The sequence below is a fragment of the Neofelis nebulosa genome, chromosome 11, assembly GCF_028018385.1.
Source record: "Neofelis nebulosa isolate mNeoNeb1 chromosome 11, mNeoNeb1.pri, whole genome shotgun sequence".
NCBI classification, from domain to species: domain Eukaryota; kingdom Metazoa; phylum Chordata; class Mammalia; order Carnivora; family Felidae; genus Neofelis; species Neofelis nebulosa.
The window spans coordinates 68,415,156-68,438,319 of NC_080792.1; the positions used below are offsets into that span (position 1 = coordinate 68,415,156).

A 23,164-nucleotide genomic window follows, 5' to 3' on the forward strand; every position below is an offset into this window, starting at 1 on the left:
GCCTGTCAGCGCCTTTCCAGTATTGACAATTGCTGTCTTAATCCAGTGATTCCCAGACTTGAGAATTTCATGAACTGGTAGAATTTTGAAAAAGAAAAAAAAAAGTTTGGGGACCAAGAAAACATCATCAACTTTTTATTAGAGCAAATTAGGGATCTTTAATTATTTTCTTTTATTTTTTTATACATTAAATGTTCATTGAGCTTAACATCCATAAAACCCCCAAACTAAATAATGTAAATGTCCAACAAGAAAAGAATAGATAAATTGTGCTCTAGTCATACAATGGAATACCAGTCAGCAATACACATGCATGAACTAATACACTAAAGCATCTAAAAGTATATAGACTGGGGCGCCTGGGTGGCTCAGTCAGTTGAGCGTCCGACTTTGGCTCAGGTCGTGATCTCGCGGTCTGTGAGTTCGAGCCCTGCGTCGGGCTCTGTGCTGACAGCTCAGAGCCTGGAGCCTGCTTCCGATTCTGTTTCTCCCTCCCTGTCTGCCCCTCCTCTGCTCATGCTCTCTCTCTCTGTTAAAAATAAATAAACATTAAAAAAAAATTTTTAAGTATATATACTGAGTGGAAGACACTACAGATAAAAAATACATACTTGATTATTCCCTTCATAAAGTTCTAGAAGAAGGAATAGGATGCAGAATTGAAGGAAAGAGATCGCAGATGGTACCAGTTGGCAACTGGTATCACCACTATTTCCTAAAAGAAAGGCATTTCAACCCCTCCACGGAGGGAAGTATGTATTTAGATTGCAGAACATCCCCTGAAGTGCAGTACGCCAACACTCCATCGTCTCTGTGTTTCTCCTTCAGCTGTGGGTTTCAAGAGCCAGCTTGGAGCCTTCGACCTTGGGATCACCTTGGGAGCTTGGGGTTCCTTGGGCAGTGGCAGCATTGGCCGTTTCTGCTGTGCTCTTTCCCCAGAGGCCCTGGCCTTCAGCTGCTTCACGGAGCTCATGAAGAGGATGAACCAGAACTTTCCCCATGGGGGCGCCATGGACACGCACTTTGCCAACATGAGGTCGCTGATCCAGGTTTGACCCAGTCCCGTTCAACAGTATAACTTATTCCAGCTCAGCCTGATGGACCCCAAATCAACTTCAGAGCCACACTTCGTGTAATGCAGCACAAGCCAGTTCATTCCATTTTGTTCATCCCGTCGTTCATTCGTGGACATTTGAGTGGTTTCCACTTTTTGGCTCTCGTGGATTGTGCTGCTGGGAAGATTCGCTTACAGGTTTTTATGTGGACAGATGTTTTCATTTCTCTTGGTGATACACTCAGGAGTGAGGTGACACCTGCACCGTGTTACGTTCCCACCGGCCATGTGCCGGAGTCCCAGCTTCTCTCCTTCCTCACTGACACTTGGTTGTCCATCATTTTGGTTCTTGCCATCCTAGCGCGTGTGCAGTGCTGTCTCATTACGGTTTAGATTCGCATTTTCCTGACTCATCCCACTGAGCATCTGTCATGTGCTTTGTGGATCTTTACTTGCAGGTCTTTAGAGAAGTCACTGGGGTTGACTTGAGCTGGGTTGATTTTCACTTCAAATCTTCTGCCCGTTTTTTAGCTCCACCTGGTTGTAGGGGCTGTAGTGGGGTCCGGTATGAGGTTGTGCCCTCATTCTGTCCCCTCTGGCCCAGCCTCTTGCCGGGAGGCTGATGCCAACCTTTTCTCCCGCTGGCAGATTCTGGACTCCGAGCTCTTTGAGTTGATGCATCAGAACGGTGACTACACTCACTTCTACTTCTGCTACCGCTGGTTCCTGCTGGATTTCAAGCGAGGTACGGACTTCAAACTGGGGTCTTGTTCCCAGAGTCTCGGCAGCAGACCCTCAGGGAACAGGTACCGAGGAGGCGAGGGCAGGGGTGTTGCAGCAGAGCCAGAGGAAGAGAGTAACACCCACTTATCGCGCTGTGACTGTTGGCTTGCCTGCCTTCTTTCGCAGTGACACCGCACAGTAGTTGTTGTTACTGGAGCAGGATTCTCGCACAGAGAGTCGTGACACCCAGGCTTTTCTTTCCAGGAAGCAGCTTTATTCCCGCCGGCACCGCTCAGTTGGGTTCGTACCCGAAGAACCGAGCCTTGAACGCCACGTGGCGTAGTTTTTTTTATATATGTTTCACCTCTGTGTCTCCCATACGTGGGAACACACAAACATGCGGTCCGATTAAGGGGTCTCATGTCACAAGGTCGTGAGGGATGTTGTCATGTACACACATTTGGCAGATTACCTTGAGGATTTTTTGTCCTTCCTTAGGGAGGGGACCCCGCCACATGACAGTCCCCATTTTACAGATGGGGAAGCCAAGGCTGAAAATCGAATTCAGAGGTAGGACCGGCAAAGCCAGGATCTTAGGCCGCCTCTGTCTAGCCCCCAAGCCCAGTTAGTTCCCTTCCATTCTATTCTGCTGCCTTTCAGAGACAAGGTGCCCCGAAGCTCACGCAGCATGGTGCACATGTGACTTGGAAATGACGTGGAGCACAGCACACTGCTATTGTGCAGAGTCAGAGTGATGCTCATAAGAGTATCTACCCTGCGGGAAGGCGTTTTTAACGCGCCGGGCAGTGTGTGCTGAGCCATTTGTATGTATTATCTTTGCAAGCCTCCCCACCACGTACAGAGGAGGAGAGAGAGAGGCTCTTGGTAGAGCCTTGGGGTAGCCCAAGGTCACCTTGCCAGCAAGTGGTGGGTCTGGATTCAGACTGAGTTTAGTGGACATAGGAAGCCTTGCTCTCAACCATTGCTCTCTCCAGTTTCTTGACTAGCCCCAGAGACAACAGCCAGCTCCGCATTTGTACAGGGGCAAGAGAATACCCTCCTGGGTGCTAAGGAGATACAAGGTGCAGGGAGAAAAAGGGGATGCTAGTCAAAGGGCAGGGACAGGTCGGTGTAAATCAGACCTGATTATGCCGGGTTCCTCCCCTTCCAGAAGCTGGAAACTTACATCCCCCCTAGTCTGCACAACCTCCTCTACAGATGGGGAAAACGGAGGCTTCCAACAGTCAAATGACAGAGTCTGGGTCTCCTACCTCCTGACCTGAGTTCTGCCTGCTCTCTGCGGTGCTAGGACAGAAGTGAAGGAAGGACACAGCTGGCCTGGGATTTTCCCAGAGGGAGGGCAGCACCGTGAGCTCTGTGGCTGACCCTCTCCTCACGCATGTGCGTACTGGTGTCTCACGCAGAACTTGTCTACGATGACGTCTTCTCTGTCTGGGAGACCATCTGGGCAGCCAAGCACGTCTCGTCCGCCCACTACGTCCTGTTCATCGCGCTGGCTCTGGTGGAGGTCTACCGTGACATCATCTTGGAGAACAATATGGACTTCACAGACATCATCAAATTCTTTAACGGTACCCACATGACTACGGTGTCATCTGAGGGGTGCGGGCTTCTGACAGGCCCCTTCGTGGGGCCTCGGAGGGGATATAGGGGGGGTTCCGCCCACTTCTTATGTCTATTTCCAAATGGAGGGTTGACATCTTGTAACACTGAGAATGCATTTTTCTCAAGAATCTAGCAGAAGGAGCATGAAGTTGAAATAACGCTCAGGGGCAAACCCTGGCTCTCCCACCAGCCAGCTATGCCCACAGATAACCCGTTTCCCATCTGCTTCTTCATCTGTAAAATGGAATAAGAGCATCTTCTTCGGAGGGTTGATATGCACAAAAGCAGGCATGGGAAGGCATTTGAAGTGGCATGAGAAGGGCACAGTCATTGAAATCAGACAGATAATGGATTCTGATCCCAGCCACTCGGGTGCTGTGTGACTTTGGGCCACTGACTTTATATGTCTCTGGGCTTCAGATTCCTTGAGGTAGAATGCTACTAACACCTCCCTCACAGAGATGTTCGGACAATTAAATGAGAACATGGATAAAGCCTATCACATGATACCCAGCTCATATGAGGGGCCCCATAGCTGGAAGCTATTGCTACTGTTATCACTATTTAAAATTTTTTTAAGAATAAGGGGTGCCTGGGTGGCTTAGTCAGTTAAGTATTTGACTTCAGCTCAGGTCATGATCTTGGGGTCTGTGAGTTCGAGCCCCACATCAGGCTCTGTGCTGACAGCTTGGAGCCTGCTTCAGATTCTGAGTCTCTCTCTCTCTCTCTGCCCTTTCCCCGCTTGGTCGATCTCTCTCTCTCTCTCTCTCTCTCTCTCTCTCTCTCTCTCTCTTTCTCTCTCTCTCTCTCTCTCTCTCTCAAAACCAAACATTAAAAAATATTTTTTTAATGTTTTAAGACAAAAAAAATTTTTTTAAAGAGGGAGGGCGCCTGGCTGGCTCAGTCAGTAGAGCACGAGACTCTTGATCTCAGGGTCATGAGTCCCAGCTCCACATTGGACGTGGAGGCTTCTTAAAGATTAAAAAAATTTTTAATTTTTTAAAACCTAAAGCAAAAGAAGGAAGGAAAAAAAAGCCACCTTTGACCTTACCCCAGAAACATGATTTTTCTTTAATAAGCTTTTTATTTTGGAATAACTGTAGATTTACAGAGAAGTTGCAGATTAGTACAAAGAATTCCTGCCCTCCTTCACTCAGCCACCCCTCGGGTCTCTGCGTTGCCTGGTCCTAGAACTTTTCTCACAACTAAGAAATTAACATCGGTACATTACTATTAACGAAACTACAGACTTTGATTTCACCTGATGCCCTTTTTCTGCTGCAACATTTTCCAACCCAAGAAACCACATGGCATTTAGTGGATTCAATAGAAAACCTTTTTTTCCCCTCTCATCTTTTCCAGTCATGTATTTGTTACCATCACAGAATCCAATTGTATCCCATTTTTTCCACTTAATACTTTAAATTTCTAAATTTTTTTAATGTTTACTTATTTTTGAGAGAGAGAGAGAGAGAGAGAGAGAGAGAGACAGAGCTCAAGAGGGGAAGGGCCAGAGAGAGAGGGAGACAGAATCAGAAGCAGGTTCCAGGCTCCAAGCTGTCAGCACAGAGCCCGACGCGGGGCTCGAATTCACGAACCACAAGATCATGACCTGAGCAGAAGTCGGGCACTTAACCGACTGAGCCACCCAGGGGCCCCTCGTTTAATACTTTAACAAGTGTCTTCCATTTAATCATTTTTTTAAGGCCGTAGAGCGTACCTATAGTGACTGTCTGCAACATAAGGAACCGTCCCTATTGCTGGGTAGCTAGATTGTTTTCAGTTTGAGGATGTGATTGAGAAAACAAAGTGCCCTTTTTGCCTCTGTAAAATTTTCACAGCACCCCAGGCCAAAAGTTCCATTTAGCAAGTAGTTAGATCCAAACCACTTGATAACTATTTATATCCCAACAACTTAGCAGCTGTTTGCAAAAATGATACCTGTTGGTCCAAAGAAAATAATATCTTTATGTCATTCTCTTTTTTTGTAAGTTTATTTATTTATTTTTGAGGGAGACAGAGACACCACGAGTGTGAGAGGGGCAGGGAGAGAGGGAGATTCCAAAGCAGGCTCCGTGCTGTCAGTGCAGAGCCAGACGCAGGGCTCAAACTCACGAAACTGGTATCATGACCTGAGCCGAAAGAAACCCAAGAGTCAGATGCTCAACCGACTGAGCCACCCAGGCGCCTCTTTATGTCATTCTTAAATAAGCACAACAATTAATGGGATATGTGCACCTGTTCGGCATTGCACAGCTTCTCAAACACTGAAACCAGATTAGACACCCTCACCTTCATGTATTTCCTGTTTCACAGTGATTTTCTCATGGTTTTTGCTTTTTCTCAAACTTGCTTAACTGCTTGCAGAAAACCTAGCGTTACAAAGATATGAAGTCATTGATAGGCATGTAGGGCAATGTGTGACCTCCCTGATGCTACCAGTTTATGTGGTGTTGAACAGATACAGAATATCATTATGTTTCCCTCACAACTTATAGAAGTGGCACCCTGGGGTACCTTGGTAGCCAGTTTGGGAACCATGGTCTTAAGGCCCTTTTTTTTTTCATCCAGTAAATAATTTTTTTTTTAAGTTTTATTTGCTTATTTTGAGAGAGAAAGAGAGAGAGAGTGTGTGTGTGTGTGTGTGTGTGTGTGTGTGTGTGTGTGTATGTGTGCACGCAGGGAGGGGTAGAGAGAGGAAGAGAGAGAGAAGCCCAAGCAGGGTCCGCACTGTGAGCACAGAGCCTGATGCAGGGCTTGAACTCATGAACTGTGAGATCATGATCTGAACCAAAACCGAGAGTTGGACGCTCAACTGACTGAGCTACCCAGGCGCCCCAATCCAATAAATGATTTCTTTATGATAAACGTCTAGGTTTAGGATTATTCCGCTTTCAAGATCCAATCATTTTATGTGGCTCGCTATTTATTTATTTATTTATTTATTTATTTATTTATTTAAGTATTTAATATTGGCTACATTTTTATTTAGCATTTAGCATACAATATATAATATTTAATATAGTATAAGTATAGTATGGTCAAAGTCACTAGGCATTTCCACTTTTGTAAATATGTGTGTGTGTATATATATATATATATATATATATATATATATATATATAATTTATTGTCAAACTGGTTTCCATAAAACACCCAGTGCTCATCACAACAGGTGCCCTCTTCAGTGCCCATCACCCACCCTCCCCTCTCCCACACCCCCCATCAACCCTCAGTTTGTTCTCAGTATTTAAGTTTCTTATGGTTTGCCTCCCTCTCTCTCTGTAACTTTTTTTCCCCCTTCTCCTTCCCCCTGGTCTTCTGTTAAGTTTCTCAGGATCCGCATATGAGTGAAAACATATGGTATCTGTCTTTCTCTGTATGACTTATTTCACTTAGAATAACCCTCTCCAGTTCCATCCATGTTGCTACAAATGGCCAGATTTCATTCTTTCTCATTGCCAAGTAGTATTCCATTGTATATATAAATCCAGTCGTCAGTTGATGGACATTTAGGCTCTTCCCATAATTTGGATATTGTTGAGAGTGCTGCTATAAACATTGGGGTGCAAGTGCCCCTATGCATCAGCACTCCTGTATCCCTTGGGTAAATTCCTAGCAGTGCTATTGCTGGGTCATAGGGTAATTCTGTTTTTAATTTTTTGAGGAACCTCCACACTGTTTTCCAGAGCGGCTGCACCAGTTTGCATTCCCACCAACAGTGCAAGAGGATTCCCATTTCCCCACATCCTCTCCAGCATCTATAGTCTCCTGATTTGTTTATTTTAGCCACTCTGATTGGTGTGAAGTGGTATCTCAGTGTGGTTTGATTTGTATTTCCCTGATGAGGAGTGGCGTTGAGCATCTTTTCATGTGCCTGTTAGCCATCTGGATGTCTTCTTTAGAAAAGTGTCTATTCATGACTTCTGCCCATTTTCTTCATGGGATTATTTGTTTTTCAGGTGTGGAGTTTGGTGAGTTCTTTATAGATTTTGGATACTAGCCCTTTATCTGATATGTCACTTGCAAATATCTTTTCCCATTCCATCGGTTGCCTTTTAGTTTTGTTGATTGTTTCCTTTACAGTGCAGAAGCTTTTTATCTTGATGAGGTCCCAGTAGTTCATTTTTGCTTTTAATTCCCTTGCCTTTGGAGATGTGTCAAGTACGAAATTGCTGCGGCTGAGGTCAAAGAGGTCTTTTCCTGCTTTCTCCTCTAGGGTTTTGATGGTTTCCTGTCTCACAGTCAGGTCCTTCATCCATGTTGAGTTTATTTTTGTGAATGGTGTAAGACAGTTCTCTAGTTTCATTCTTCTGCATGTTGCTGTCCAGTTCTCCCAGCACCATTTGTTAAAGAGACTGTCTTTTTTCCATTGGATATTCTTTCCTGCTTTGTCAAAGATGAGTTGGCCATACATTTGTGGGTCCAATTCTGGAGTCTCTGTTCTATTCCATTGGTCTATGTGTCTGTTTTCGTGCCAATACCATACTGTCTTGATGATTACAGCTTTGTAGTAGAGGCTAAAGTCTGGGATTGTGATGCCTCCCGCTTTGGTCTTCTTCTTCAATATTACTTTAGGGGTGTCTGGGTGGTTCAGTCGGTTAAGTGTCCGAGTTCGGCTCAGGTCATGATGTCACGGTTCATGGGTTCGAGCCCTGCGCTGGGCTCTGTGCTACCAGCTTGGAGCCTGGATCCTGCTTCGGATTCTGTGTCTCCCTCTCTCTCTGCCCCTCCCCTGCTCATACTGTCTCTCTCTCTCTCTCAAAAATGAATAATAAAGACTAAAAAAAAATTTTTTTTTAAATATTACTTTGGCTATTTGGGGTCTTTCGTGGTTCCATACAAATTTTAGGATTGCTTGTTCTAGCTTCGAGAAGAATGCTGGTGCAATTTTGATTGGGATTGCATTCAATGTGTAGATTGCTTTGGGTAGTATTGACATTTTAACAATATTTATTCTTCCAACCCATGAGCACGGAAGGTTTTTCCATTTCTTTGTATCTTCTTCAGTTTCCTTTCTATAGTTTTCAGCATACAGATCTTTGACATCTTTGGTTAGGTTTATTCCTAGGTATTTATGTGGCACTTAATAAAAATTTTTTTTTTGCTCCCCCCTATCCCGTTGCTTCCTTCTTTTGTATCTTTTAACACCTGCAAGGTGCCCAGCATGGTTTTCTCAAAAGGTTCCCAGTCATCGTGTTTATACGAAGCAAGGCGAGTGGGAAGATGTAACTCTTTTCAAGCACTGTGAGCCAGCATCATGTCGTTTGATCTCACGGCAGCCTTGTGAAGTAGATGCTAATGCAGTCCCCATTTTACAGATGAGGAAACAAAGGTCCAGAGGTGCAGGCCTTCTCCAAAGTGTCTGCTTCTGGAACTCCTCTGGAGATGATGCCAGATGAGGAGGAGGAGGATGCCCCAGGGACAACCCCCCCTCCTCCCTTCTAGAAGCTGCAAGTGACCTAAGGATGGACACAGAAGGAGGCTCATGAGATTTTTGCCTTCTGCTCTTTCAGAAATGGCTGAGCGGCACAACACCAAACACGTCCTGAAGCTGGCTCGGGACCTCGTGTACAAGGTGCAGACTCTGATTGAGAACAAGTGAGGGCCACCTCACCCCGGCCCTGTCAGCCGTGCCGCCACCCACCTGTCCAGCCCGCTTTTCCTCCCGGCTGCCCCGGGAGCGAGGTCCTGGTGTCTGTTCATGAGCATGGACTTCTATGCAGAGAGAAACTGCCCCAACTTTGGCCACCAGGCAGGTGGGGTCGAGGGTTTGCCCCTTGAGTTCAGCCTTACGTTTTCCTGTTTGACCAAAGATTGTCCAAGTCTGGGATTTCTCCCTTGTGGGAGTTGGGGTACGTCAGTGGATGGAGGGAACAGTTTCATTTGTGGTCTCCAGAATGGTTGCCTCTGTCTTATTCTGTCCCAACCCCTCCAAACTGTTCAGTCAGGGGAGACTTGGGGAAGGAGTTTTTCTTGGGGAACTAGTGTAGGAGAGGTCTGTGGGGCTACCTCTATACTCTGAAAGGGGCCTCTGGAGATGTTCCAGAACATGGCCGGCAGGCAGGCTTGGAGCAGAGTTTCTGCACCTCCCTCGGCGCTGTTGACGTGGTGCTGGGTGAACCGTCTTCTGAGAGGGGTCGTCCTGTGCATTGTTGAAAGGTAAGCAGCATCGCTGGCCTCTGCCTGCAAGATGCCAGTAGCGCCCCCTCCCCAACCCAGCTGTGACAACCCGAAGGGTTTGCAGATCTTGCCACATGTCCCCACTTGAGAACCAGTGGCATAGAGGAGGGGCTGCAAGTGTATCTCTTTCCCCCCCTTTTGTTTAACCACCTGCTCCTGAGGCTTTCTCCCACTTAGAAAAGGCACACAGGAGTCCACATCTCTCTCGGGACTTGGATTCTGTTTGTTGTGGTCTCTCATTTTTTTTCTCCTCCACCTGACCCCAGGAGAGACTTCTTTCCTTCTTTTCAAGAAAGCCTCTCCCTGAGAGGCTCCCCAGAGAGGGAGGGAAGGGCGGAACAGTGAGAAGTGTGGTAGGTGTGAGTTAGCCCGAGGTCCCACCCAAAGCCCTCCAGACATGGTGGAGTCCACATCCCTTTCTTCACCTCCTAGGGAAGATCTCGCCTCTCGTTCTGCACTTTGGGTCTGATGCTCCAGAAGTTTGGAAGGTGTGTGTGAGTGGCCGCCACTTCAAGGGAGGTGGGGGAAGCTGGCTTTTCCCTAGGTGCCTTTGATCACTCAGGACAAAGGAAGAACAGGAAGGCAGAGGTCCACCAGAGTAGACTGTGATGGGTGTTTTCCTTGGAAAATATGCTGATGAACTGGCCCCCGGAACATGGATGGCTAAGTCTGGAAGCGGTCCCCTCCGGGTCTTCACACAAAGGGTCGCCAGTCACAAACAGACCCCGAGTTAGCTGGTTCACCCTGCCTACCTGTCCTTTGATAGAGCAGTCCTGCCAGCTCTTTTCTGAGAACACACATGGGAGAAACAGAGTCAGGTTGGAAGGCTTCTCCCCAGAATGGAAGGTAGGATTTTGGAGAGGGGAGGAGACTCATAAGCACAAGGAAGCATTCACAGAGAGGGTACATTAGTCCTCTGTCCTGAGCAAACCAGGAGGGGGAGGAACCCCTACCCTGCGTGCTTGTGAAGGCTCGCCCTTGGGCCCCAGTGCCTTCAACTGCATCCCAACCCCCCAGCCCCCCACATGGGGCCTCCTGAGCAGGACAGACGAGACCTAAGTGTCCCTTGCCTCTGAAGAATGTGCTCCGTGAAAATTGCACCTCCTGGCTCTGGTCCCCCACCTTCCCAAGATGAGGAAAACACATCCAGATCAAAGTTTTCCTAGCCACTCAGCTCTTTGTTACAGAGGACATTATTTTAGCAAGACCCGGGTCCCAGACCTTCCGATTCTGATTTATTTTTCTCGACAGACTAGTCCCAAAGTATACACAATCTCTTCTCCGCCTTCTCTCGTGGTGTTCCAGAGAGGTGTCCGTGGTTGTGATTTGGAACAACTCCTATTTGTTCAGCTTACAGTGTTTATTTTGGTCTCCGTACATCGTGCGTCCTTGTGTCCGGGAATCGAGTGCGTGGGAGTCATTCTGTCCGTGGAGTGCCCTCCTCCTTCTCTCAGTGTTGCCAACATATCTTGTAACTGTTTACTGAAGAGTTGTGTCTATAGAGAGAGAAAATATATATAAACAGAGAAATGTGTGACTATGGGTTATTTTTTCATTTCTGTGTTTCGGGAATTTTTTAATGCGTAGGGAAGAATGGTTTCCTTTAGGAGACTGTGTCCTTCCTCCCAACCGCACCCCAGTGGCCCATACCCAGATGGGGACAGAGCCTCATGATAGCTGCCTGGTCTTGCCCCAGGAGGTGCAAGGCAGGTGAAGCACTTCTCACCCCCTTGTATCAGTTAGCTGTCACCATGAATAATGCCACGTAACAAACCACCCCAACACTTAGTGGCCTCACACTGCCATTTATTAGCTCGCAATTCTGTGGGTTGACATTATGGGCCACATTCAACTGGGAGGTTCTTCTGGTCTGAGATGGACTTCTTCATGTGTTTGTGGTCAGCCAAAGGCCAGTGAGGCAATTCTGCTTCCGACAGTTGGCTGACTGTTGGCCAGGAGAGTAGGGGAAACCGGGCCATGTGTCTCTCATCCCCTGGCAGGCCAGCTCAGGCTTGTTTATGTGGCCATGGTGGCAGTTTTTCAAGAGAGCAAGCAGAAGTATGCAAGGCCTTTTGAGACCTAGGCTTGCAATTGGCATAAAGTCATTTCTGCTCTGTTCTGTTGCTCAGGGTAAGTTACATGGCTGAGCTCAGATTCAAAGGAAGGGAAAATAGACTCCACCATTTGGTGGGTGGCTTTGCAGAGGAACATGGAAAAGGAGAATGGATACCGTCACAGAAATAATTGAGTCCATTGCAAATGGCCTGCCTGATCCCCCCAGATCCAGGGCACAACACAAGAAAGGTCCCCAGATGGTCAGCCATTTGACTCGAGGTCATACCTGTAAGTTGACACCCACTGAGCTTGCTCAGCTCTCACCCCCAATGTGTCCACAGATGCCCAACTACTCTCCCGTGACCTCCACAGTCCCAACTAGTGGCTACCATTCAGAACCTTGGTCATCAGGCAATGGCGACCTCTCATGGATGTCCACCCCCAGCAGCCTCTAAACATGGGTCAGAGGGAAACAACTAGCTTTCGGCTGCAGAAGCAAAACTCGATTTAACCTAATGAGCACCTGTCAGAATTCCAGGTTTTATGTAGAAAAAGATTTCCAAAGAAGCCCGCAAAATAGAGACAGAGTTGGCAGGTGGCATTGGCAGCCTGGGTGAGTCTGGTCGTCACATTCTCAGAAGATTGCCAGCAGAGGTAAGTCTGAAGGCACACAGCAGTGGGCGGGTGGGGATTTGTCCTTTGCCAGCTCGGATGGGGGCTTTCTTAGCAGGAAGGTCTGCTCCTTCCTGGGGGAAGCTTCTTTTTTTTTTTTTTTTTTTTAATGTTTATTTATTTTTGAGGGGGTGGGGCAGAGAGAGAGGAAGACACAGAATCCGAAGCAGGCTCCAGGCTCCCAGCTGTCAGCCCAGAGCCCGATGCGGGGCTCAAACCCACGGACTGCCAGACCATGACCTGAGCCGAAGTCAGACACTCAGCCGACTGAGCCACCCAGGCGACCCCGGGGGGGAGAAGCTTTTGAGGGCAAAGACCGGTTCCGATGTCCCGACAGTGCTGCAGAGCTTCCCCAGTATCATTTCTCCAATTCCAGCCATAGTTTGGTACATGTGGCTGTCCTCCCGGAGGGCCCAACCAGGGCTCACAACTACTGCCTGGCCGCACCAGAGTCAGGCAGCACAGCGCCCCAGTTCTGTGCACACGAATGTCTGGTTACGGGCACCGTCGACTTACGGTCACTGACGATGTATGTTACGGGAAAAGAAATCTCACGAGAATATTTTTTTGTCGTTGCAGAGGCCTTCCTAAGTGTGTGCATTTGAGCGTTGCATGGATGGGAAAAGAGGAGTCGTGGATCACCAGGCATATTTTAACGTGGCGGGATGGGGAAGTGGCCTTGGTTTCTGTGTTTATGGAACATGGGGTGGCTGGACTCCGGTCATCCTTTTCCTCCTCCTCCCGCCATCCTCCCTTCCTTCTCTTCTCTTTCCCCCCTCTCCTCCCTCTGCCTCCTTTCCTTGTAGCCAAGAACATTTGGATGGTGTCTCGTCCACCGTTTCTACCCGGATGATGCCGTTCCTCAGAATAAGCCTGACAAACCCGCAGCGTGAAGGCCCTTCTGGCTGTTACGTTCTTTTAAAGCCGTGCTTCATTTGCTGTTTACCTAGAGCTTTCTCCCTTCGGCTTGTGGGAGAGGCCGTGGGCACTTCTCATGCACAGGGTTTGGGAGGTCCTAACCATCCCATTTTGGAGTGCCTGGCAGGCATTCCTGCATCAGGTTTCTCCTTCCTTCTTGCCCTCCCCATGCCCCTCCCAGGCCCCAGGTCCCTGGAGTCCCGGAGAGGAGGGGGGGCAGTCAAGACAGTGGGAAGAAGCCCTTCCGATTACCTTCCTTCCCAGCAGATGCTCTGAAGTCTGAGAGACATCAGACCCATCGACCAATGAATCTTCTCCCACGTTTCCTAATAGCATTTCCAACTCAGGTCACCTGCAGCCCACCTTCATGATTCTGACCATGTCTGTGCCCCACCTGCACACTTGTACCTTTACTGGTTCTCTGTTTTTTTTTTTTTTTAATTTTTAAAAACATTTATTTGTTATTAAAAGACAGAGACAGAGCATGAGCAGGGGAGGAGCGGAGAGAGGGGGAGACGCAGAATCCGAAGCAGCTTCCCTGCTCCGAGCTGTCAGCACAGAGCCTGACATGGGGCTCAAACTCACGAACTGTGAGATCATGATCTGAGCTGAAGTTGGGCGCTTAACCGACTGAGCCACCCAGGTGCCCCTTTACTGGTTCTTTTTAAACCAACTCACTTGAGAGGCCTCTCTTCTCGAAGGGACATAGAGAACGATAGAAGTGGGAACGACTCCCCACGACTCTCTCATTGTGCCGACTATAATCATGTCCCACATCTCTGTCGTGTGTTTGGGGAAGTGAGGATTTCGGATCCCTGCTGTGCCATTTCCTGGCTGTGTGGCCTTGGGCAAGTGACTGGACCTCTCTGAGCTTTAGTTTCCATTTCTGCGAACTGGGGACAATAGTCTCCCATTATTGCGGATCCAGCCCCAGCCCCATTCTTTCACTGGGGCCCTCTGTTCCTCAGCGTGTCTGAGGATGATTTCCTGGTTGAGACCTCAGTGGCCCTGGGTTCCCAGCATCTACCTAGCTCAGGTTCTCAGGTGAATCTTTGAAGCCTAAGAGAATATGGCTCCTGGAAGACAGCACGGGACAGGGTGAGCTCCCAGCACCCTCGGGCTGTGACAGAGGAACACAGCACTTAGGTGTGGTGGGGCCATCAGTTCTCAGCAGGAACAAAACAGGAGCTGACTCTGCAGTTAGCATCTGATTTTGCTGCATCAGGAAAAGGTTCACAGGCCTCTCTTTTCTGGCTTTTAAGTCCCCTGCCTGGCACATTGAGAGCGTGAGCCCAGGACAGGTATAGACTCCAGAGGAGCACAATTTGATCTTTCGGAAGTGCCAGCTTGCCGACCTGTTGCTGAATCAAACTGCCTAGCGGAATTCAAATGACCCACGGGACCATGCAGTTAGTTCCCTGGGGATTTTCCATTACATCAGGGTATTGTGCTGGAATTCTCCAGTATCTTCCTGGCTTTCTTTTTTCAGACTTGTGGGCACAGTGATTTCAAGCCTTTGTAGATGCAGGGCTCCTTGAAATAGCGGCTGTCCCTTGCTGTGATCAAGAGAAAATAAGATCCCTCTGCCTCGAGTAAAGACGGAATCTCTGTAAATGGTTCTGCGTGAGGGGCTGGAGAATTGCTCCCTTTGGCCTTGCTGAAACAGTTCAAAGGGAACGTTAAGGAACTTGGGGCCATTGTGAGGTTGTTACAGAGGGGATGTAGGTGACAGGGGCGGGGACTGAGTTTGAGATTCTACTTGATGGCATCTTCTTGCTGCTTTTTGCACTGGGATGCTGCTTGGGTCTGAAGGCATCTTCCCACGCAAGAGCCACTTGCATGGAAGTGTTTCTGCTGATATCAAAATGTGGCCTCTGGGGGGCTCAGTTGGTTGTGTCCGACTTCGGCTCAGGTCATGATCTCTCGGGTCGTGAGTTCTAGCCCCGCGTCGGGCTCTGTGCTGACAGCTCAGAGCCTGGAGCCCGTTTCGGATTCTGTGTCTCCCTTTCTCTCTCTGGCCCTTCCCCGCTTGTGCTCTGTCTCTCAAAAGTAAATAAACATTAAAAAAGGAAAAAGATGTGCTGGGTTTGGCAAAGGGAGCAAATCCAGGTGTTCTTTTGCCTCCACCATAGAGTCTGACGGACCTAGGTTCAAATCCCAGACATCTGTGCAGACTTAGACATGTGACTGTACCTCTCTGAGCCTTAGTTTTCACTTCTGTGAACTGGGGATAATAAAGATACCCTTCGGGGCGCCTGGGTGGCGCAGTCGGTTAAGCGTCCGACTTCAGCCAGGTCACGACCTCGCGGTCCGTGAGTTCGAGCCCCGCGTCGGGCTCCGGGCTGATGGCTCGGAGCCTGGAGCCTGTTTCCGATTCCGTGTCTCCCTCTCTCTCTGCCCCTCCCCCGTTCATGCTCTGTCTCTCTCTGTCCCAAAAATAAATTAAAAACGTTGAAAAAAAAAATTAAAAAAAAAAAAAAAAAGATACCCTTCAAAAGGGAGTTGGGCGGGGCGCCTGGGTGGCTCAGTCAGTTGAGCATCCGACTTCGGCTCAGGTCATGATCTCGCGGTCTGTGAGTTCGAGCCCCGCGTCGGGCTCTGGGCTGACAGCTCAGAGCCTGGAGCCTGCTTCATATTCTGGGTCTCCCTCTCTCTCTCTCTGCCCTCTCCAGCTCATGCTGTCTCTCTCTGTCTCTCAAAAATAAATAAACACTAAAAAAAAAAGAAAATTTAGAAAAAAAAGGGAGTTGGGCGCTGAATGTTTTTGGCCGCCTAGCATCCCTCCCCTGTCCCAGTGCAAGCACCTTGTCCCATCCTCTGGGGAGCTGTATCTCTTAGATTACAACCATGGCCTTCTAGTGAGACTGCTGATGTGCCTCTCCCCCCAGGGGGTACATGACCCTCTTCTGGCCAATCAGATTCCTTCCCTGAGAAAAGAGAAGTTCATGCTTCCCTTCTGTGGCAGCCAAGCTAGGAAGATGCCAGCCTGGAGCTTCCAGTGGCCATGTCTCCTGCAGGTAGGGGAGCAGGCATGGCTGGATCTAGGTGTTCAGATGAAGTCCTTAGAGCTCCACCTTTGTCCATGTCATGGTTCCACTCTCCTCCAGGCTGGCACGGGTTCCATGCCCATCTGTGAACCAGTTTCTCCAGCCAGGCTTTATTGGCTAGAAGGGCTCATTTATCCGCCTTAAAACATGAGCTGGGTGCCCGGATGGCTCAGTCGATTGAGCATCTGGATCTTGATATGGGCTCAGGTCATGATCTCACGGTCGTGGGATGGGGCCCTGAGTTGGGCTCTGTGCTGAGTGTAGAGCCTATTTAGGATTCTCTCTCTCCCTCTCTCTCTCTGCCCCTCCCCTGCTTACACACTCTCCCAAAATAAATAAAAATAAATTTCAAAACAAACAAACAAAAAACATGGGCTAGTCAGAGAGCTGCTGGGGGTCAACTCTCAAGGAAAGATTAGGGTGCCACTCCCAAAGAAGGGCAGTGGGTCATGGTAGGCAGAAGCAACAGGCCGACTCCAGCATCCCTGACAGAGCGTGTGCAAAGGATGGAAGAGTGAATGGCCTTCCACAGGCCCAGAATTCAGCATGGTGGAGGGAGAGGCCCGGGGGTGTTGGGTGTTTGACAAGAGAGAGGTTGCAGTAGGATCTGAAGGACTTCATGTGCCCCGAGTAAGAGCAAAGTCTCCCTATCAGCGGGACTGTCTGCAGGGAGGGATGAGACACGTCCCCTCATCCCCACCCCAACACTGGACACACTTTTGCACACACTCTTATACATATGGGCACTTACTAAATATTTGATTAGAAAAGAAATAATTCTAGGGGCGCCTGGGTGGTGCAGTCGGTAAAGCGTCCGACTTCAGCCAGGTCACGATCTCGCGGTCCGTGAGTTCGAGCCCCGCGTCGGGCTCTGGGCTGATGGCCCGGAGCCTGGAGCCTGTTTCCGATTCTGTGTCTCCCTCTCTCTCTCTGCCCCTCCCCCGTTCATGCTCTGTCTCTCTCTGTCCCAAAAATAAATTAAAAACGTTGAAAAAAAAAAAAAAGAAAAGAAAAATAATTCTCAAATTCTCCAAGAAAAAAAGGAGTTATAAAGATGGAGGGTAGAGAAGGAGAATAGGCCTGTCTATTGAAAGATGCAGCATTTTTTTAAAGTTGGGTTTTTGTTTTTTTTTAATTTTAAGTAATCTCTACACGCAGCGTAGGGCTCAAACCCACAACCCCCAGATCGAGAGTCGCATGCTCCACCGACTGAGCCAGCCAGGTGCCCCTGAAAGATGTGGTATTTGAGGGACAGCTTGGACTCAGAATTGTCCTGGGTCCTCTTTTCTTTTTCTCCTCTTGGGAAATTTTTATTTGTTCATTTCTGGCATGAGGATGCTTTTCTCAGTGTCACTGGAGAAGAGGATGGTCCTCCCCTGGACCTGAGTCATGCGGGGCCACCCAATCATAGGCAGAAAGCTAGCCAGGACCGCGCTGAAGATGACAGTCACATAGCCCCAGCCCAGCTGGCACTGGCCACTGCAGTACACGGAGGAGGTTCCACAGGCTTCCTTGGCAAATGGGGAGTCCAGGCTGATGGGGAAAACCAGCAGGCCCGCAATGGTGGCAGTGGCTAAAATGGCAGGAAAGAACACCAGGGTGTCAGTCAAGGGGTTCTGGGCCAATCTCCATCCCTTGACTCACTGATCCACCCACTCATCCATCAGTCTATTCACTTATATATTGATTCATCACCTTTCCTTTTATCCACCCATTACTCAACTAGCCTTCCACCCAACTGTCCATCTACTACTCACCCGTCCACTCATCTCTCCATCCCTCTATCCATTCGCTCATCCATCCATCTACCCATCTGCCCACTTAGCCACCTGCACCCCACCCATCCATCCACCCACCTAATCATCTGTCCATCTATCCACCCAACCATCTATCCATTCATCTACCCAACCATCCATCCATTTATCCATCCATCCATCCATCCATCCATCCACTGATATATCCATGGATACACCCATAATTTCACCTACCCACTCACTCATTTGTTAATTCACCAACCCACCTATCCATGCATGCATTCATGCATCGAAACTGTTGCAGGTGCTATAGTGGGCACTAATGATACTAAGGAAACGAGCTGGACACCTCCTCACTTTCAAGGCCCTTCCAAAGCAGGAGAATCACATGACCCCAGCTTCCTTTGCTGTTCTTCAGCCACATTGGTCTACTTACAGTTCTGTGAATGTGCCTTGCTTGTCTCCATGCTTTTGCCTCTGATGTTCCCATTACCTGGAATCCCCTTCTATATGTGACCAACTCCCATTCGTACTTCCAGACTCAGCTCAACTGATTCCTCTTCTGGGAAGACTTCTGTACACGCCCCCCCCCCCCCCACCCTCCTAGAGTTTTTCCTTGTGTCTTGCGCTCATCCCTATTATGTCAAACACCCCTTGAGTTGTAACCACTTGGTGTGCCCCACACGCACTAGACCCTGTGCAAGCCTAGGACAAGGACTATAGCTCCGTCCATTGATTCAACAAATATTTAGCGGACGTCTATTGTGTGCAAAGCACTGTCCCAGGTGCTGGCGATGTCAAAGCAGACATGTCCTCGCCCTCAAGTAGCTGACGTTCTAATGGACGGAGATGAACAATAATCAAGCAGGCAGATACGGTAAGTGCTGTGAAGCATAGAGAACAAAGAATGAGGTAGGAGAATCTCAGGAGAGGGGAGCTCCCGTACCTAGGGTCACAGAAGACCTCACTGAGGCCGTGATATTTGAGCAGAGTAGGGGAGCAAGACCTGTAAGATCTGAGAAACGAGAATTCCAGACAGAGGGAACAAGCATGGTGTATCTGAGCAACAGAAAGCAAGCCATGTGGTTGGATCATGTTGAGCCTGGCAGAAGGGGCAAGAGGTGAGATTGGCAAGGGAATGAGGGTTTAATCAGGCGGAGCCTCTCTGGCCATGACGAGGAGTGTGGATTTTACTCTGAGTGTAACAGGAAGTCACTGGAGGGTAGACAAGCCAGTCTGAGGGGCCCGATCTGATTTCAGTCTTAATAGGACCTGTTTGGCCAGCATAGCAGACAGATTCTAGGGGTCAAAGGTGGCAGCAGACAGACATGTGAGGTGGTTATCTCTCTAATCCAGGTGAGAGATGGTGGAGAATTAATTGAATGAGGGTTGCAGTGAAGGCCTGGGCTAGACCATCCAAAGCCTATGTATGAATTAGAGAAAAGCAACCCTTCTGGGGAGCTGCAGCCCTGCAATTCCACAGCGTAGCAAGTGGCACATAGGCTAGATTTCTGCATCTCTCAGCCCTCAGCTGGGCACCGCTGTGCAGTGCACAACCTGCTCAACTGTGTATGGTGGTCCTGGTAAAGATGATACAAAGTGGATGGATGTGAGAGAAACAAAGGGCGGGGCAGACTATTAGGACTGGGTTTAGCTAAAGGCAGGAGAGGGTGATGTTAAGTATGCCGTTCCCTCCCCACCATTTCTGGCTTGCCAACAGACCAGGAAGTCTATAATCCTAGGATTTATCTCTGAGAATCAACACAGGAGGCCAGACTCTGCTCACAGGTTCGTTCATTCATTCACTGATTCATTCATTCCACAAACATGTCTGGAATGCTTATGATGTGCCAGTGGATTTACCTGCAGCTGCCTGCACCCCTGGCATTGGGCCACTGCCCCTTCTGAGACACAGCCCTTTGGGGGCCAGGGCCCAGGACAGGAGGAGAACTGCATTGAAGGCCGACAAGAGCCATCCTCCAAGGAGAATTGCAGCTGAGACCTGTCAGGAAGAAAGAGCAAGGAGAGTGTTGACTGGGACAGGTAGGGGCAGGGGCAGGTGTCTCTGCTTATTGGGCAGCTACTGAATCCTCAAAACCCCAAGAGGTCTGTGCTATTATCACCCCCCATTTTACATATAAACAAACCGAGGTCCAAGGAGGTGGAGTCATTTGCCTCGGGGCACATAGCGAATTAAGTGGTAGAGCCAGAATTAAAATCCAGACTTACAACCACCTTGCCCCACTTTACTGAGTACCTGCTATATGACAGGATCACCAGGAGAGGCACCAGTGTAATTAAAAGTTCCTTAGAGGTGCCGGACTGGGAGTCCTGACCCATTTGGTAACATGCATCATAAGTGAGACTTTCAACACCTTAGCTGCGGTTTTTAAATTTAGCACTTGGAGGGTAGCCACGTAGGTGTGCGCAGGTTGTACACTGCACAACTCCTGGAGACGCAGTGGGATCGTCATACATTTGCATATTGATTACAGTTGTTTTCCAGCAGATGGCAGTATAGTGTCCCAAAGAAGGGGAACCTTTTCCTAATTTGTGCTAAGGTACTAAATGGACATGGGGCTGCTTTCAGAATCATCCTGGATGTTTGCTAAAATGCAGATAGCCAGACTCTACCCCACACCTACAGAGTCAGAGGCTCAGTGTGGGGTAGGGTAGGCGGTGGGAACCAGAACTTGGCTTTTTTTGTTGTTGCTCTGGTGGATTGGATGGTGAATTGGTGAGCCCAGGTCTCACCTTCCAGGCAAAGTCAGGAATGTCATCCAGGGACCTGAAGGCTCCACAGCTCTGGTTCCAGCCGTTACCCTGAGGCCAGGAGCAGTAGGTGAGGACGCCAAAGGAGAAGGTGGGGGTCTGGAACCAGACGGGAGAGCAGAGGCTGAGGGCTGAGATGCAGGCAAGGGAGAGTCCCAGGGATGCCCACACACTGCCCGCCATCAGGGGGTGGCGAGGACCTAGCAGGCAACAGGCAAGGTTAGTGGTGGAGATTGCCAGGAAGGAGAGAAATGGGCTGGGGAGGGTCTCCCGCCCCCCAAGTCAGGGACCTGGTCCTGTGTTCAGACCCCAGGCGGGTCATCAGCCTCCTTTTGGCCTCGTGATGCAATGGGAGGTGTTAATATCTGGGGAGCGGGGACGGGGCTTCGCGCTAACAGGTTCTGGAAGTCGAATAGCCCCAAATCTTAGAATAAATAATAGTGCTTAAACAGAATTTTGAACACACACATTCTGCATGGGACGTCATCATCACTGGTCCAGGCAAGGCCCCTCCTGTGTTTCTCTCGTTCATTCATTTGGTCATTCATTCATTCTCTCCACCCATCAAGTCCTGCACTGTCCCAAGGGGCTTCTTCTCCCCAGAGTGGGTACCTTTTTCTAAATCACACACAGACACTATGTTTCCAGCAACTACCCTGCCCATTAGCTCATGCCTTCTAATCCCGGACCGTTGTAATTACTTAATGCGTCTTTTTGTTTGGAGGTATTTTTGCAAAATTGGTATCGCTCGGCATGTGTGTATTTTTCGCTTATGTAAATGACATTATTTTGTATGTTGCATTTTGTTTCCTACTTTGGGCACTAAGCATAACGTTTTTAGGGTTGATCCGTGTAACTGTGTATCCGGCCCCGTGGAGGAAGAAGTGGGATGAGAAGAGAACGCAGCCAGTTAAGAGTGTGTTATGAAGCCGGCTGGCCCCAGTGTGACTCCGGGAGATGGCAACCGGCACCCCAGAGTTACCCTTCCCGGGGGCTGAGGGAGGCGTGGTTTTTACACAACCAATTCTCGCCGGCCATGGGTTGAGGGCTGCCCCCAGCAGTGGGTGGCGGCAACGTGCGGGTGACCAAACAGGCTGCAACGGGACCGACACTGTACTGGCAATGAAATGCAGTACAGGTGGAAACCCACTGCCGTGCGGAGACCCCGCGATGCCGAGGGAGAGTGAGCCGAGCCCGGCTGGACCTGCCACCCCGTCGCCTCCACCTGTGGCGTGGTATTATTCCCTTTGCATTTCACCAGCGCTAGCCCTCTGCCCCCGGCAGCTGTGCCGGGAACACCCGTGTGCACGGTCTTACGTGAGAATTTTGTGGGTGCACACTTTGGAACACCTCGCTGCCTGCGATGGCATGTCTCTGTTTCCTCTGAGTGAGAAATCCCACCTCCTTTCTACATTCTCTCCCTCTGTGCCGGAAGGTGCCCAGGGACCCACATGCCCAAACATTAGACTTTGTTCTGTCTCCTCCCGCTTTACAGATGGGAAAGTAGAGGCCCAGAGAGGGTAACAGACTCCCCCAGACTGACCCCGGAAGTCAGTTTGGGTGAGTGAGCTGGAGGAGTGTCTAATAATAACAGCCACTGCTGTCCACATACTCTCATGGGCCAGGCAATTCACACGCATCGCATAACTCATACGCTACGTGACGCCCCAGCCACAAGACTAGAGGGCCAGAGTGGGCTCATCTTTGTTGACTGGAGGAGAGTCCATTTGTGGCCCAGGGGTCTGCTGGGCTGCACAGCAGCAGAGGAGGGTGGGTGCTATGACCTCCTGTTTTATAAGGGAGGACCCTGAGGCTCAATGAGGTGTGGGCGACTCAGCTCAAGGACACAGTTGGAAAGGGTGGCCGGGGATTCATACGCAGACCTGGTGACTTCAAGCTGTCCTTGAAAGCCCAGGGTAATGACCCTAACAGTCACCGTGCATCGTCCACCTGCTGTGGGCCAGGCACAGGTTTGGGTGGCTCCCTGGGGGAAGGGAAGGGACATGCCCAGGGTCTTACGGCTGAGATGTGGGACAGCAGGACTTGAACCTGGGTCTGTCTAATACTTGAACCAGTATTAAGTTGAATACTTAACCATGGCATTTCCCATCTCCTTGCTCGGCTTCATTCACCCCCCCCCCCCACCTCTACTCTTCCTGCTATCTTCCTCTCCCCAGCTCTGAGCTTTCTTCTGAGGCAGGGCTGTGTATCTGTCCCTCTCTGCTCAGGGGCATCTGTTCCCCACACAAGGCCAGGAGAGCTCCTCTAGCCTGGTGATGGCATCTCCCTATATCTTATTCCAGAGAATTTCATTTCTCTTGCCCTGAGACGACTACTCCCGTTGTGTCTGTGAAAGTCCC

At 49.3% G+C, this 23,164-nt stretch overlaps 2 protein-coding genes across 10 annotated transcripts in view; one reads left to right on the forward strand and one right to left on the reverse strand.

The window, feature by feature from the left end:
* The window catches only part of SGSM1 (small G protein signaling modulator 1), a 96,785-nt gene extending 85,665 nt beyond the window's left edge, over positions 1-11,120 (forward strand). For all 9 annotated transcript variants that reach the window (XM_058693076.1, XM_058693075.1, XM_058693079.1 and 6 more), the window contains 4 exons: positions 940-1,049; positions 1,703-1,799; positions 3,202-3,369; positions 8,920-11,120. In XM_058693076.1, coding sequence (XP_058549059.1) covers positions 940-1,049; positions 1,703-1,799; positions 3,202-3,369; positions 8,920-9,008 — 464 coding nt within the window. In that variant the 3' untranslated portion in view covers positions 9,009-11,120. The remainder of the gene's footprint in view (positions 1-939; positions 1,050-1,702; positions 1,800-3,201; positions 3,370-8,919) is intronic.
* A 6,441-nt stretch (positions 11,121-17,561) lies between these two features.
* On the reverse strand, positions 17,562-20,987 carry LHFPL7 (LHFPL tetraspan subfamily member 7). The gene is made up of 3 exons (XM_058693084.1): positions 20,787-20,987; positions 19,896-20,034; positions 17,562-17,851 (listed from the first exon to the last, which is right to left on the reverse strand). The coding sequence occupies exons 1-3, from the start codon at positions 20,985-20,987 to the stop codon at positions 17,589-17,591; spliced, it is 603 nt and encodes a 200-aa protein (XP_058549067.1). The 3' UTR covers positions 17,562-17,588.
* Between the last annotated feature and the right edge of the window lie 2,177 nt (positions 20,988-23,164).